This window comes from Akebia trifoliata, chromosome 1, assembly GCF_017979445.1.
Source record: "Akebia trifoliata isolate Shusen 1 chromosome 1, ASM1797944v1, whole genome shotgun sequence".
NCBI classification, from domain to species: domain Eukaryota; kingdom Viridiplantae; phylum Streptophyta; class Magnoliopsida; order Ranunculales; family Lardizabalaceae; genus Akebia; species Akebia trifoliata.
In genome coordinates this window covers 34623957-34639260 of record NC_141375.1, presented here as the reverse complement: position 1 = coordinate 34639260, position 15304 = coordinate 34623957, and the positions used below count along the sequence as shown (strand labels likewise).

At 35.4% G+C, this 15304-nt stretch overlaps 1 protein-coding gene across 1 annotated transcript; it reads right to left on the bottom strand.

Moving 5' to 3' along the window:
- Window positions 1–256: 256 nt before the first annotated feature.
- On the bottom strand, window positions 257–12726 carry LOC147412062 (GPI transamidase component PIG-S-like protein). Its single transcript, XM_086455685.1, has 13 exons — window positions 12401–12726; window positions 11589–12303; window positions 11416–11500; window positions 11190–11279; window positions 9900–9973; window positions 7989–8073; window positions 7803–7892; window positions 6676–6806; window positions 4431–4512; window positions 4278–4325; window positions 3573–3645; window positions 3362–3465; window positions 257–647 (listed from the first exon to the last, which is right to left on the bottom strand). Exons 1-13 carry the CDS (start codon window positions 12582–12584, stop codon window positions 531–533), a joined length of 1878 nt encoding a protein of 625 aa, XP_086311811.1. The 5' UTR covers window positions 12585–12726; the 3' UTR covers window positions 257–530.
- Between the last annotated feature and the right edge of the window lie 2578 nt (window positions 12727–15304).

Genomic DNA, 15304 nt, shown 5'->3' with positions numbered 1-15304 from the left:
CATTTTCAGTCGGTCCTCATACAAGACCATGTTAGAGAGGGATATTGTTATCAGTTTGAAAACCCAATAAGTATCTCAAATTTACATCAGAATATTGAATGGTATATTAAACTCACTCTTCTATTTCTTTTGTGTGGTAAATTTTTTTTTTTTTTTTTATTTTTTTTATTTTTTTTTTTTTTTTTTTTTTTTTTTTAATTTCTAAGAAAGCCAGACAGTAGTCAGTATTTAGGTAGGGTTTTGAACCCAACGGTGGTAGTATCAACACTCAGAGACTTTAACCAACTTGTAAGCTGGCATTTTCCACTAAGTACAGACAACTATCATTTGTTCATATTCAGAAACATTTGAAAAAGAATAAGAAGAATTTTAATATCAAAGACTTGGCAGGTTGTACATCTGATAAGTTCGCCATCCATTGCAGGGACAGAAATAAGATCCTCTCGAAACCATTGCTGCCCCAAAACTGCCATTTTGATCTCACCAAATACCCAAATTTGTTTTAATTTTTATGCATTTGAACTCTCACCTCAATGCACTTTTGCTCTGCTGGTCCATGCCAAGTACTTTGCACGCTCTTGCTTGTATCGTCTCCACTCTTTGATAGCTGCAAGAAGGATGTGCAACGAAACTGGTAGAAAGAAGGGCTGCCAAATTCCATAAACATATTAGTACAGATGAGAATTTCCATAACAACTAATGAATTCTTGTGCTGTCTTAGTGACCATTATGACAGCCTACAAATTGTTGACGCAGTCGATGCACATGTAAGTGGATGGACCCTACCATTGAAAGTACAACCTATTTGATCCCTAATGTCGTGCTTGGTTTGAATGAACCTAGAAAGTTTACTTTCACTAAAATTTTCCAGTTTTGTTTTTGGCACAATTATATTAAAAGACAACAAATATATGGTTTATACATATATATATATATATATAGGGGACGGTTCAGCAGCCTTAAAGTTTGCCAAGTTTGGTGCCAAACATTTTTCAAAATATAGGTTAGAAGCTTTGGAATGAGCTGATTTTTTGTGAGGATGATCTCTATGATGAGGAGATCATCCTCACCAAAAATCAGCATATTCCAAAACTTTTAACCCCATCAAAAGTGATTTACAAAAATTGGACGGTCCACGATTCTTCAACTTGTAAACTAGGGTTGGAAGTTTCAAAATGAGCTGATTTTTTGTGAGGATGATCTCTTCACCATAGAGAGCATCCTCACAAAAAATCAGCCTATTCCAAAACTTCTAACCCCATCAAAAGTGATTTACAAAAAATGTTTGGCACCAAACTTGGCAAACTTTAGGGCTGCTGAACCGTCCCCATATATATATATATGGGGACGGTTCAGCAGCCCTAAAGTTTACCAAGTTTGATGCCAAACATTTTTCAAAATATGGGTTAGAAGCTTTGGAATGAGCTGATTTCTTGTGAGGATGATCTCTACGATGAGGAGATCATCCTCACCAAAAATCAGCCTATTCCAAAACTTCTAATCCCATCAAAAGTGATTTACAAAAATTGGACGGTCCACGATTCTTCAACTTGTAAACTAGGGTTAGAAGTTTCAAAATGAGCTGATTTTTTGTGAGGATGATCTCTTCACTGTAGAGATCATCCTCACAAAAAATCAGCCTATTCCAAAACTTCTAACCCCATCAAAAGTGATTTACAAAAAATGTTTGGCACCAAACTTGGCAAATTTTAGGGCTGCCGAACCGCTCCCTATATATATATATATATTTTTTTTTTTTGCTAAGCAAGCAAGGGATTAGTGGTTAAAGTGGGTTCAACGGGGTTTGAACCTAAGTCATGCGATCAACTCTCCTCGAAAGCCTTTACCACTTAGGTAAGTGGCACCTTCACAAATATGTGGTTTATATTTCACAAATGAATAGTATTTTTAATTCCGACTGTCTAATTAGTAGAACACAAATAGAATCCCACCTAAATAAGAAATCTTCATAAAAAAACAGCCACTAAATTCCTTAAAACAGTTTTTTCCAGAAAAAACAACAGTAATGATAAAAACCACTACTGAATGAAATAGCCCTTTTCCTCAAAGACTCAGTTGTTTCTCTTTTTCCAAAGGCTCCAACATACAGAAAAAAGTTGGGTGGACCAAGATTCAATTTATTGAACTAGTCTTTACCTGTACTCATCAAGATCAGTGAGAAAGCCCAAGTTGGATGCAATTTTAGTACGTCACTTCTAGGGGACATTTTGCTTCCAAGTGGCTAAGGAAAACTGATTATTGCTTCCAAGTGGCTAAGGAATCCTAGACTAGGTCCTTGTTTTCAATTATTATGTAGGCATTCATGGCAGAATTTATTATTAACATTATCAATAAAAAAAAGCTGGTGAAATGAGACTACTGAGATTTGTCTTGTACCCATATCCAAGTTGATGTACGCATACTTGACAAGTAAGAAGAAAGTGATCAATTGGATGGTTCCACTCATAAGGTTCAATCACAAGTGCATATATATTGGGTGGAATCAATTGAATGGTTGTCCCATCTAGGGCTGTCAACGGATTGGATTAGACCTGAAATCTGATCCAATAACTTCAGGTCTGGATCGATGTTTAGGATCCCGATAAGGATCCAATCTAGTAAGGTTTCAATCTGATATCTTATTGGATCGAATCTGGATCAACTGTGTCCCAATCCAATAAGGACCCGATCAGATAATATGTTTGAAAGTATATATTATATTATATATTTGTGGAGATATAAGAAGTTTATGTATATTTTGTATATAAAATTGAGTCTGGACCAATCCAATTGTTAATGGATCGGATCTGGAACCTAATATTGTAATCCGATAAGAACCCAATCTAATAAGGGTCCGACCCGATAGCTATCAGATCAGTCCCTAGACCTGATCCAATCCTTATTAGAACGGTACCAAATCGATTCGAATCGATCTGGGACCGATCCATTGACAGCCATACTCCCAAACCCTGCTTTGGTACATCACAGGGGTTTAGACATGCAGTCATCAATAGCTCGTCCTTAAGGTCTACCAACAGTTAGCCAGTTACCTTTGTTTCACTCTACTTTGGAAAAAGGAACAACTGTGTCTGGCTAGACACATCCAAGTTACATTACCAACCAGTGAGATTAATCACTGGTAACTGTTAGGAAGAATTTGATGGATTTCAATTGTAAAGTATCTTTTGAATGGGAGTATGAGAACCCACCGAATGGTGGTTCTGCAACACCCATCCCTTCTTGATGCACCTGCACTGATATTCTGTTGGTAGACTGCCATTATGGTTGACCAACAGGTACCCTAAATTCTCAAATTTTAAAGAACTTGCCTAAGAGTATATGTGAAGTTCAAGTTACTAACCGTGTAAATAGCAAAGCAATGCTCAAATGAATAGTAACTGATTGACATGATGGATGGATGAAAGAATGCATCCTCAGCTAGAGACCTTGCTTGCCTTGAGGACACTGAAAAAAAAAAAAACTACTGATATGTTTGCCTTGCTTTCTACAAGAACTGTAGAGGCAACAGTTTAAGCCAAATTCAACTTTAAAGTCAAGGTGTCAGAAAGTACCAGCAGAAGCATCATAAATTCCGAGAGAGGCATTGCTTTGAGCAAAACTTGCAGCCTCAAGTGAAAACTTCACCTGCCAAATCAGATAGTAGAGAATCAAACAACTACATCCCACGGGTTTTGCCACCAGATCTCTCCACATGGCAAATTTCACCCACAAGTCCTTTCCCAAGTGGCACAATCTTAGTAACAAAAGACGGTGTGTGTTTTTTTAATTTTCAAGTAGCATTTATAACTCATTTTGTCCCCCTAGCAAATAAAACAGGTAAAAAAAAAAGAAAAAAAGATGAGGTTGATGACCATGCATAGACATCAAATAATGCAATTCATGGTTGAAAACATATTTTTGGGTCAAAAAGTATATCTAAGATTTTCACTTGCAAACTGGTTTACAAGCAAGGAGTGTTTAAAACGATAGGGGTAGCACTGAGTTGAGTCAGGTTGAAGTTTGAACCTCTTTTCCCCACCCTACGCAGTGGTGGTCAGTCTTCATGACCTACTTGTTGGGTGAGTTGGAATTTTGTCGAATGTTCAAACTGTTCAGATATGCCAACATTATCTTGAATGTGATGCTTCAAACTGGCTGGGTTAAAGAATTTTCTACTTGAAGCATGCATTTTAAATCCAGTATGGTGGCCAGACAATTCCCTGACTAACAGATCTACAGATGAGCAATCTGGGAAAACAGTGACCTCAACAACTAACCTGTTTCCCAATTTCATCCATGATAATCATCCTTGGAAGTGATTGAACCTGCAAAGCAAGTTCTGTTATAACAGACGATCGGGAAGTGAAATGGGTAATTAAGATTTTCCTGAAGTCATCAGACATAAGTATACAAGGGCATGAAGAACATACCAAGGTTGAAAGAGATCCAAGGGTTGTGACACATGAAAGAAGATTAAAACATGCATGGTGTCGAGATAATACATCCATTTCCCTACAAAAGATAAAGCATTAAGAATGCAAATTTAGTGATCTTTCGTGAATCAACCAATCAAAAGATCCACAAAATATTATATTTACATCTTAGTGGCCTTTAGAATAGAGTTTACTAATAAGCAAGTTATTAAAAAAAAAATGATTAGTAGCAAGTTATTAAATTCCAATTTCGATGCCTACTCCGATCAACTTGAAAATGGAAATATTTCAATCAATGTGAATATTGATATAGTTTTCATGGATATGAAGGAAACATTGAGGAATTTTTTCATTGAAACTGTAGGAAATGATAAAATAGACATTAAAATGCACTTATAAGTCATTATGATCCAAGTATTTAAGAGCCCAAGAATGAAAACAACAATATCTTATATGGAAATAAGAATAAATGGCACATTACCTACATACAGTGGAAATGTAAAACACTTGCTTAATGAACATGCCATTAAGTACTGCATCTGCGCATTATTCATTTTTATTTTTTAAATATGTATGAACAAATTACAATTATATCCAACTAATTAGAATAAGAACAATTTTATGAACATGCTTAGTTGGATATATTAGTGCAATATTACCATGAAAACTAATATATCCAACTAATGTTAATATTTGTGCATTACAAAAAATTTATACCTAAAATTTCATTATTTCAGTGAAATTCACTATTCACCAAAATATTTTGTAAAATGAAAAGTGATTTCTACCGAAATATATATCTATATATATATAGAAGAAATTTTTGGTTAAATTTTGTGCAGGACCTTGTGGAAATAGAATTATTTCCGTATATTTCGTGGAAAGTGGAAACATGTCGAAATTTAATAATATGCTAGGAAGAAAAAGAATACCTCTTCAACAAGTAAAACTTGCTGTGGAGTTGTAAATCCACAAGTAATTAGCCAAGTAGTAGTCTATCAAATGGGTTCGATCTTGTAAGAGCCTCTAACTCACTCTCTAGCTCTAGAATTTCACTCCAGTTTCTGCTTTCTAAAATGATTTAATTAAAATTGATTTACAACAGCTGCTTCCCTGCTCTAGCTCAGAGTCACCTCCCACACCCATTCCCGGATTACGCAACTAAGAGAGGTGGCAAACTAATCAGAGTTTACTCAAATCCATGCCCAAAGGCAAGAAGAGTCAATTGCAAAGGCAAATTAAGTGTGGTGCTAATGCTATGTTGGAGGAGCAAATCATAAGGAAATCGCCATGTTCTACAAGAAGGTAAGAAAGATGCCAAAAGACCTCATGAAACAAGGCCCTTGATGGGGTGACTTCAAATCCATAGAGGGAAAATAACAGATTGGTTGAGAAAGAATGTATGAAGAAGAGGAAATTTTGGCAGCCATAAAGGCTCTAAATGGGGACATATATCTGGGTCCGGTTGGTTCCGTGATGGCTTTCCTTAAAGCTTGTCAGTACATTATCGAGGAAAACCTTATAAAGGTCTTTGCTGAATTATATAAGAAAAGCAGACAGGGAAAAGTTCAAACTCCAAATATGAAAACTCATAAACCTAAAATAATGGGGGTGGAGAAGCTGAAGGATCGATGATGATCAGCCTTGTGTGGATTATGTATGAATTTGTGGAAAGGTTCTTAAGACTATCTCGAAGAAAGTGATCGACAGGGTGGTTCAACCATATCAATGTGCTTTTGTAAAAGGAAAACAAATACTGTATGTGCCAGAGAAAAAAACCATGATTAAGTGTCTAACATCTTTCCCCCAGGGCTTAGTCATCTCGACCTCCCCTTTTTCAATGATCTTTACTCATTAAAAAATTGTCTGACACAAATGACAGGTCCACGTAGTGAAAAACAATAGATACGGTATGTCATTGTCAAATAGCCCTTCTACGATGGACGTGATCTAGAGGTTCATTGGTTGTGCTAAATATGGTACTCAATCCTGTAATTAATAAATAAATAAAATCCTGTATTTATGGATACATCAGAGAACTGGTGTAAAATAAAACCTAGCACAACTAACAAAACTTGGTTACTTAACAAAAACCATGGCGTATTCTAGCTTCTAATTTGGGTAATGTTATACTCAACATTTACTATGCTTTATATTATGTGACTGCATCTTACATGCAGCGTGTGGGGTTATCATGTACCATTAGTTGTCTACTAGATTGAATGTGAATGAGTTTTCGTACCATTCTGTGAATCCTCTTTCACTAGCTAAAAAGTTGGAGATGCTCGACTCAGCAACATAAAGATTGTCGGAATTAAGACCCAAAAGTTGTCGAAACTGCCCCATGAAAACTTCAAAGACCTTCTGAAGATCCTGTGTGATAATATGCATACATGAGCTCCGAGAAAAATGATCGACTAGCTATCTCCAATATTAGGACATGACATTTGGTAATTATTTCATTTTCAGAAAGATAAGTGATCTGTACGAACAGCCAAATACTGAAAGAATGAGAACATAGAAACTTGAAGAGCAGATATTTGTCGGGGAACAATTTCTCTAGAAGGACCTCTAACTTAAAAAACCAACTGTTTTAAAGATCATTGGGCTGGAAATACCTGAATGTATGGGCAAGAATTTAAAAAAAGCACCTGAATTACTGGAATCGGTTCACAGCTTGATCATATTTATATTTCTCTCATTTGGAGTTTTATTTTTTCATTTCTTTGTATATTATTTACTAGTGGCAGGGAAGTAATCTATATTTCCATTGTACTAATACAAGGGGGAAAAGAAGAAGTTGACTAAAAACTTCTCAAAACCTTATTGCTCCTATTGTTTTCTCTTCTCTCATCCTAATTCCCTTCTTCCTTTAATCATTATCAATTAAACCAATTTCTCTAACCTATTATCAGATATGGGTGGAGGAGTTTCCATTCCATTTTTTGTGTTAGCATCATCTCAAGTCACTACTAGAATAGTTGTGCCAGGCATATGAAGTCATGAAACATGTCTCAACCAATATAACTCAACTTACATGATGTGTCATATTTTTTAGCAACTTTTTGTCTGAGACGGAGAGGGGTTTTATATGCGTAAAGAAGTTCCACAAAATTCCTTATTCAATGTTTTCAGTGTATATTTATCATACCACTCAAATTTTCCGGTATGAGTTGGTTCCCTGACAGGACAGCACTGAAATAGGGCTAGCTATGCTTTATGCCAGACGCTCAAGAAACAACATGCTCATAGAATGATAGTAGAAGAGATTGGGATGTTGGGATGGACAGATACATCAATCTATTTTGAGGAAAAATGTAATAAAAGGTGCGGCCTAGAAATTATCTTACAGATTGATTGATTTCTGACCTGTGGGGAAAATGTATGCTTGATAGGTTGCCTATCAGTTGAATTTCTCAAACAGCTGGGGGGATTCCAAACAATAACACCTCCCCACATCTGCAGCATACCATGATTAATTAGTGGAGGAAATTTCATACTAAACAATATTAGCCAAAAACCAGGTGTTGAGATGCTTAGGACATAATAACTCACTGGAGATATAAATCCGTTGGTCTTAGAAATCTCCCCATTTGGAAGCTGTAACAGAAGAGGGCACTCCTCTGCAGATGGTATATATCTGGTCAAATAGAGAAAATTCATGTTGAATGTTATTTAATAACAGTTATTTTAACAGCTTTTAGAGATCCCTGTGCTCACTGCTCATTGGGTACACCTTGTTTTACCCCAAACATGGAATTATTAAAATAACATAACAAACAAAAGGTACTTCGTTGAAAATTATCATATAGGCATATGATCAAAACAATAAGCTTCATAAAGGCATATCAGTTGAGTACACATATCAATAACTAGACAGAAATATAGGCAATTCAGCTACCTGAAGAAAGATCACGAGATGTAACAAAATCCTTGATGAATTGCATCTATAAGAAATCTATATCAATATCTTACCAGAAGATGCTTTTTCTTCTCTCTTTTTTCTTTTTTCGTTTAAAGATGTAGGTGTGAAGGTGGGGTTTTGATGCCATGTCTGTGGTATTACTACACACAGACTTTACTACCTCACCAGAAGAAGGATTTTTAGTTACAATAGTATTCATTTTTACGGAAAACTCCCTTGTTAGGAGGAACAGAAACTTCATATTACAAAAGAACTACCTCTCACATACAAAATCCGATAAAAGAGGCTTTAAAAGTCCAAACTAGACTTATCCAAGTCATCTTGGACGAAGCACATAACGGGAATTCACATAGGATAACCACATATTCTCAAAATGAAACAGAGATAGGCGCCTACAGACCATATTCGCTTCTAGAGAAATCAGAGTATGATCCGAAGAACGGTTTTATTTAGTCACTTGAATCACATCGCTGAAGTGCTCCTCCCAAGAACCAGATGTAAGAAATCTATTAAATCGAGACATGTTAGGATCCTCTTGATTGTTGGACCATGTCTTTGCCTCCCAAAGGGATATTTATCAATTCACTGCAGTTAGCGAAGCTTCCAAAATCTCGCATACTTTTCAAAATCCTAAGTCCTCCCTTCTGTTCAAGAGAGAATTTGTGACGTTGGAATCCCCACCCAAGCACCATGGCCTATCCCAATAAGCAACCATATCTTCTAATTCTTCCCATAACTAATTTCTTTCCCTACCCAAACAAGGGTGCTAAATCCTAAGAACCCCAATTAAATCCCCACCCACCCACAGCTACATAGAATGGAGACTGAGAAAGCACTAACTAATTGAACAAAGACACCCTCATGAATTTTTCATCCCACATTACCTCAATCTCACCCACAACCCCATTGTTCAGTGAGTCACACCATCCTTTATCATGGAAGGCAATACCTCAAGGTGAGCAAAAAAAAAAAAAACTAGTGTCAAATCTAAGCACTAACACTTGAAAAACTATTCCAAGATGATAAATACAAGGGTCAAATGAGGTTCCTAGGTCATTTATCAAAAAAAAAATTTGAGGTTCCTAGCTTCTACAGGTCATACCACCACGCAGCCGAGTAGCACAATTTTTTCAACTCATAGGTTTGGGCATTTATTAAATGTTATGCAAAAAAGCATGAGCATTTAAAGGACATAAAATAGTCAAGAATAGATTAATCAAAAGGCATGTAGTAGGAACTTTGTGACTATAAGAAATATTCTTTTAAATTCTAGTAATATGACATACAGATTTCTTAAACTATTGAGTGTCCTGAATTATGGGCAATACCAGGTATATGAATTATTTATCCAATAAAGGGGTATATGAAGAGAATATCTGTTACCAAGAGTACTAAAACTCATGAATCTAATGTAACAAAAATAGTTCAGTTTAACTTCATAAACCCATGAGAAATATATTCAATAAAGCATTCTAAAATAACACATAAGCGGAAGACTATGAAAGAAAGAGAGAAGTAGGACACAGAGTGAAAGAATATACACCACAAATTGCAAAATTTTGGACCGCCCACCAGCTGCGATAGAAGTATCCAAGTGCCATTCATTTGAATTAACCTGTATGAATGAGAACTTGTCAAAATAGAAGCACGCAAATATATATTCTAGCTATCTACCAGTAATGCTCCCCCGCCGCCGCGCACACACACACGCAAAGGCATAATATTTCCACAAAGAACAAGTCATTTGCTCCTTAAACAGCTTAGACCAAAGAAAAGTTAAGGCTTTGATGACCACAAGAACAGATTGGCTCTCTTCTTCCTTCTATCATGCTCATTCCAGAGCACCCCAGCAAACCACTAAAGGAAGCAATCTCCAACTAAACTACCTTGCTCCTTAAACAGCTTAGACCAAAGAAAAGTTAAGGCTTTGATGACCACAAGAACAGATTGGATCTCTTCTTCCTTCTATCATGCTCATTCCAGAGCACCCGAGCAAACCACCAAAGGAAGCAATCTCCAACTAAACTACCCCTCTAGATGAAAGATTGAAAGTGACCAGCTTTGGTAAAGGTCAAGAATGGAGGAATGCATAACCTAACAGCCCCGAAACCTATTTGAAGAAGGAAACTCACACCATCCAAGCAAATTCACAATGTTTGCTTTCACCAAGATAGGCAGGTTTTGTCCCTTGTTGATGCAGTACCCTCATGGAAGAGACTTTATTGAGGTACACTTGGTGATAAAATGTGGCATAAAACCAAGAATAAAATTGTGAAAGCATGAGAGTTTATAATTCATTGTAAATTTGTGAGGGGCATTTTCCAGGTAATTCATCATATCTATAAATATATGTAGCATGGTTCCTATATCACACACTAGACCATGTTGAATGTTCCCTTTTATGATGTTTTCTAATGGTCGAGAGCTGTAAACATTTTCCTAAAGTAAGAAGGAGATAATTTCAAATATATGCAAATTTATCCTTTAACTGGGAGCTGGATTAGTATATGCAGTTTTAGGGACAACCAAATTCGCTGATTATTTAATGACAAGTGCTTCTCGGCTTCAACACATACGCTATGACACACAGACCAAAACCAACAAAGAAAAGAGAAAATGAGTAAAACAGAGTTCTCCCTATATATAAAATTGACAAGAAAAAGGTAGTGTGCTAGTGAGATACTTCAAAATTTCATATATAGTGTTTTATCAATTTAACCAAAAATAAATAAAATAGCATGAAATGATCAAATAAAACTCGCCACTAAACATGATTCAGTACCACTTGACCTCAGTACAAAGTAATTTAAAGACTAGATTGAGAAGCATACAAAGAAAGGGAGATCTTTGGTGCTAAAGACATAGCTGGACAACTTCTCATCCCAATAAGAAAACGACGACTTTGGCGTGTGGTATAATACCTGACCATTAGAAGAAGAAAAAAATGTAAGATAGCCATCATGCCACAACATATATAACATAGTCTAAATTGCTGAAACCAAAACTCAAAATTCTTGGATGCAAATGAAATTAAGATATGCATGTACAGTATGTTACCTGGCTTTCCACACTAATGTTCGCTATGGGTGCCAAAGCCTCTACCACGCCGGCCAGCAGAATGTCATCTATTTTCTTGAAATCCCTTCATATACACGGAAAAGTATTAAAGATTGATTTTTTTTTTTTTTTTTTTTTTGTCTATTTGGTAGGACCATATCCATACTTCTTACCAGTCAAAAATCCAATCTTGGGGATCAGAATTCAGAAGGCTGAAAGAAAGAATGATTTTTCCATCCGCACCCACGGGCATGAATTCACCTTGAACTAACCCTTCACCCTTTCCACCATTCATAAAGTACTTTACGAAAGTATTTGCAATCACTGAAACTGCATTTGTCTCAGAAACTTTCCCCAACATCCAAGCATGTCTATGCTTCCCAACCACAACCCGAGTCTCTTCTTCGCCACTATTAAACACCACAACACTGTAAACTTTTCCACCAGAATCCAAACAACTCTCATCTCTCCACAAAGCTGAATTTAACATTTCATCGATAGAATCATCATCATTTGCATTCAAATTACCAACAAATCCAGAAAAATCTATCGACCCACACTGCCACAAACATGGATTTCCAGACTTTGAGTTTGAAATGCAACTGGTATCGGATTCGATAGTCACTGAAACAGTGTGGTTCTTCCCACAACCACCACAGATTGGATCATTAACGGACAACTTTCCCACTTGTTCTGATATCATAAACCCTAATTTCTCCGCATAAGATTCATCAACACTTTTTTTATGATCAAAACCTACAAATACTGCTTGGAATCGGCAAGGGAAGTACAATGGATTCGATTCGATACGGTTAGATAATGTATCAATGGCGGGAAATGGGAGAGTGGAACGATAGATCTCGATGGATTTGAGAAAAAAAGGGAACCCTACAAAGAAGGAAAAAACACAAAAGAGTTGGAAAAAAAAAAAAAAACTAGAAATGATAAAGAAGAAGAGATAAGAGATGAAATGGAGATTAATTACCTAAGATGAAAGAAAAGAGAACCGTTAAGATCAGAAACAACCGCTTGAGTCCTGGTCTCGATCTTCGCATAGTTTTGGGATCGAATTTATCGATCGATTCTCCTACTTCAGACGTTTCGGATTTCTTATTCTCATTGGGAACATCAATCGAAGAAACTCGTGGGGTTTCTGAGATTTCCGCCATTGTTATTGAGCTTTCATTCCAGACTTCCAGTCCGTAAAGCTGAGTGAGCTTCAGTTGCTTCTTGCTTGGTTGATGGTTTTAAATCCCGTTTTCTCGCCTCGTTGCGCTCGCGCTCGCGCCAACACGCGCCATCTAGGGGAACCGATATGACTCAGACGAGTTAAGCAAAACTAGATCATATATTTATTTATTTTTAATTTTTGACATTTTACCAGCCAATTCCACATCAGTAAGTAGGGCACAAGGGCTCATTTTTTTAAAACTCAGTTTCGCGTCTTGTAGCGTCTCATCATCATGCCTGATATAAGTCGTCTCGGATGAGTTTTTCGATACGTTTGAGATGTCTTGTCCAAAAATTTTAAAAAATGAACGTAAGGTATTAAATCTTGTTCTAAAAATTAACTTGTGCATCCGTCTTGTTCATGCCTGATATCAAGGTGACTCAAGCGATATGTCTTACTCTCAAACGAGTTTTGAAATCATGTTAGGACTGCAAGCCTGCAATTCGGGCGGGTTGGGATAGATTGGTGATCAACCCACACCCAACTCGACCTTGAGTAAGAAATACTCAACTCAAATAACATTAGATAATTTAGTAATATTAATGACTTCTATAAAAATAAGTGGTATGTTAAAAAAATTGAAATATACAATTATTTATTCTAAAATTATATTTTAAAGTTCGCATAGGGTGTGTGTGTTTGTGTGTGTGTGTGTGTGTGGAGGGCCGGGAGGTGATTGAGGGCTTTTTGGTTAGAGCTATGTTATTTGGGTCGTCACTTCGAGTTTGGATTTGTAGTTGTAATTTGTGATTTGTCACTCTAGCCCAATTCATAGGGTAAGGTGGAGATAATTCATTTCTTGGTTCACTTTGATTTCTTTGATTGATTCACTAGCTTGATTCGTTTATACATATATATATATATATAAACAAATTATAAGTATAATTATTATGTTAACAAATTCTAAATTAAATAGAAATAAAATAATAAAATAATTAAAATTTGAAATATAAATAATAAAATAATATAATAAATTGATTTTGTTCACCGAAGCAATTAAAAAATAAATTGATTCGCTCTACTTACTACTTTGGTTCGTCCAACCCAATTAAAATTATGTGGGTTCATGGTTCATTTGATTATACAAACCCAGGGCGAACTATACCACGAACTGGTTAGCTTCTTACTAGTTCGTGATTGGACTAGTGGCAACAAATTGGGTAACATAGGGTTAGGTGCTGTTTGTTAAACTGAAAAAAAATAAGTGTTGAATAGCATTAAGCGTTGAAACTTATAAGCGCTGAAAAAATTGTTTGTTTAGATGCTGAATCATATTTGTCACACATTGCTGAAGCTGGTAAATTGTTTTTGTTACCCCTATAATTATATTATACATTGTTTGCATGTTTCAAATGCTTATTTCTTATTGAACACAAAAAAATATATTATTTCTTATAAAATTAAAATACAATTTATTTTTAAATAATAAATAATACTCAAATCTTTAATTTATAAATAATAATTTCTATTTATAAAAACCCACAAATTTCAAATTAAAAATAATGATGTCATACAAGTCACCAAAATTTGAAATCAACATTAAAATAACTTAATTTTAGATGAATAATTTTCAATGGAAATGAAGGATGTGTAATTATAAAAGCACCTTATGAATTAATAAGGGCAACTCACACCATAGCCAATTTTTTTTTGTTTTATATGGGTTAAACTTTTTGGAATGAGCAAATTTTTAGTGAGGATGGTCTAGAGATCATCCTTACCAAAAATCAGTCCATTTTGAAACTTTTTAACCGTCAAAAATAGTTTTCAAAAAAAAAAAAGGAACGATTTACGATTTTTGAACTTGTTTTGATAGGGTTAAAAGTTTCAGGATGTGCTGTTTTTTTGTGAGGATGATCTCCTCATTGTAGAGATCATCCTCATCAAAAATCAATTTATTCCAAAACTTTTAACTCATATAAGAAAAAATAATTTAGCCATGGTGTGGGTTTATTAATTTGTGGGGTGCTTATATACTAATGAGGAGATCATCCTAACCAAAAATCAACTCATTCCAAAACTTTTAACCCATATAAGACAAAATAATTTAGCCATGGTGTGGGTTTATTAATTTGTGGGGTGCTTATATACTTATCCATGGGATATAAGAGATAATATCCTTTTTAAGAATAAAGGCATACTTGTCCATGTTAAAAAAAAACGAAGGGCATACTTGTCCATGCCGAAAAAAGTGAAGTGCTTACCGTTTCAACACTTTTTTTCAGCATCAAAATAGTGCTAAATTTTTTTCACTTATTTTCAGCAATAAACGCTGAAAATATAGAGTAAACAAACGCACTATTTTAACTAAAAGTGTTACATTTTATTTTTTTCAGCAATAAACGCTGAAAAATAGTGCAAACAAACACTGCCTTAGTAATTGAAGATGAAAGCATTTGGATCATTTGCAAAATTACCAAAATGCCAAAATATGTGATGCACTGTTGGGCTGAGCCAGGTGATATACATATATGATCATGGGCTGGATATACACTATGGGCCATAAACAAAATTCCTTAATTTTCTCTTACTCATATTCGAGATAGATGTGCCACATCGGACAGTTCATTTGTTAAATCAAATATCAAGCTACTACATGTTTGGGAAGATATTTTCAAACCGATGAAAAGAAAATAATTTTGTTATCACTTTACATCC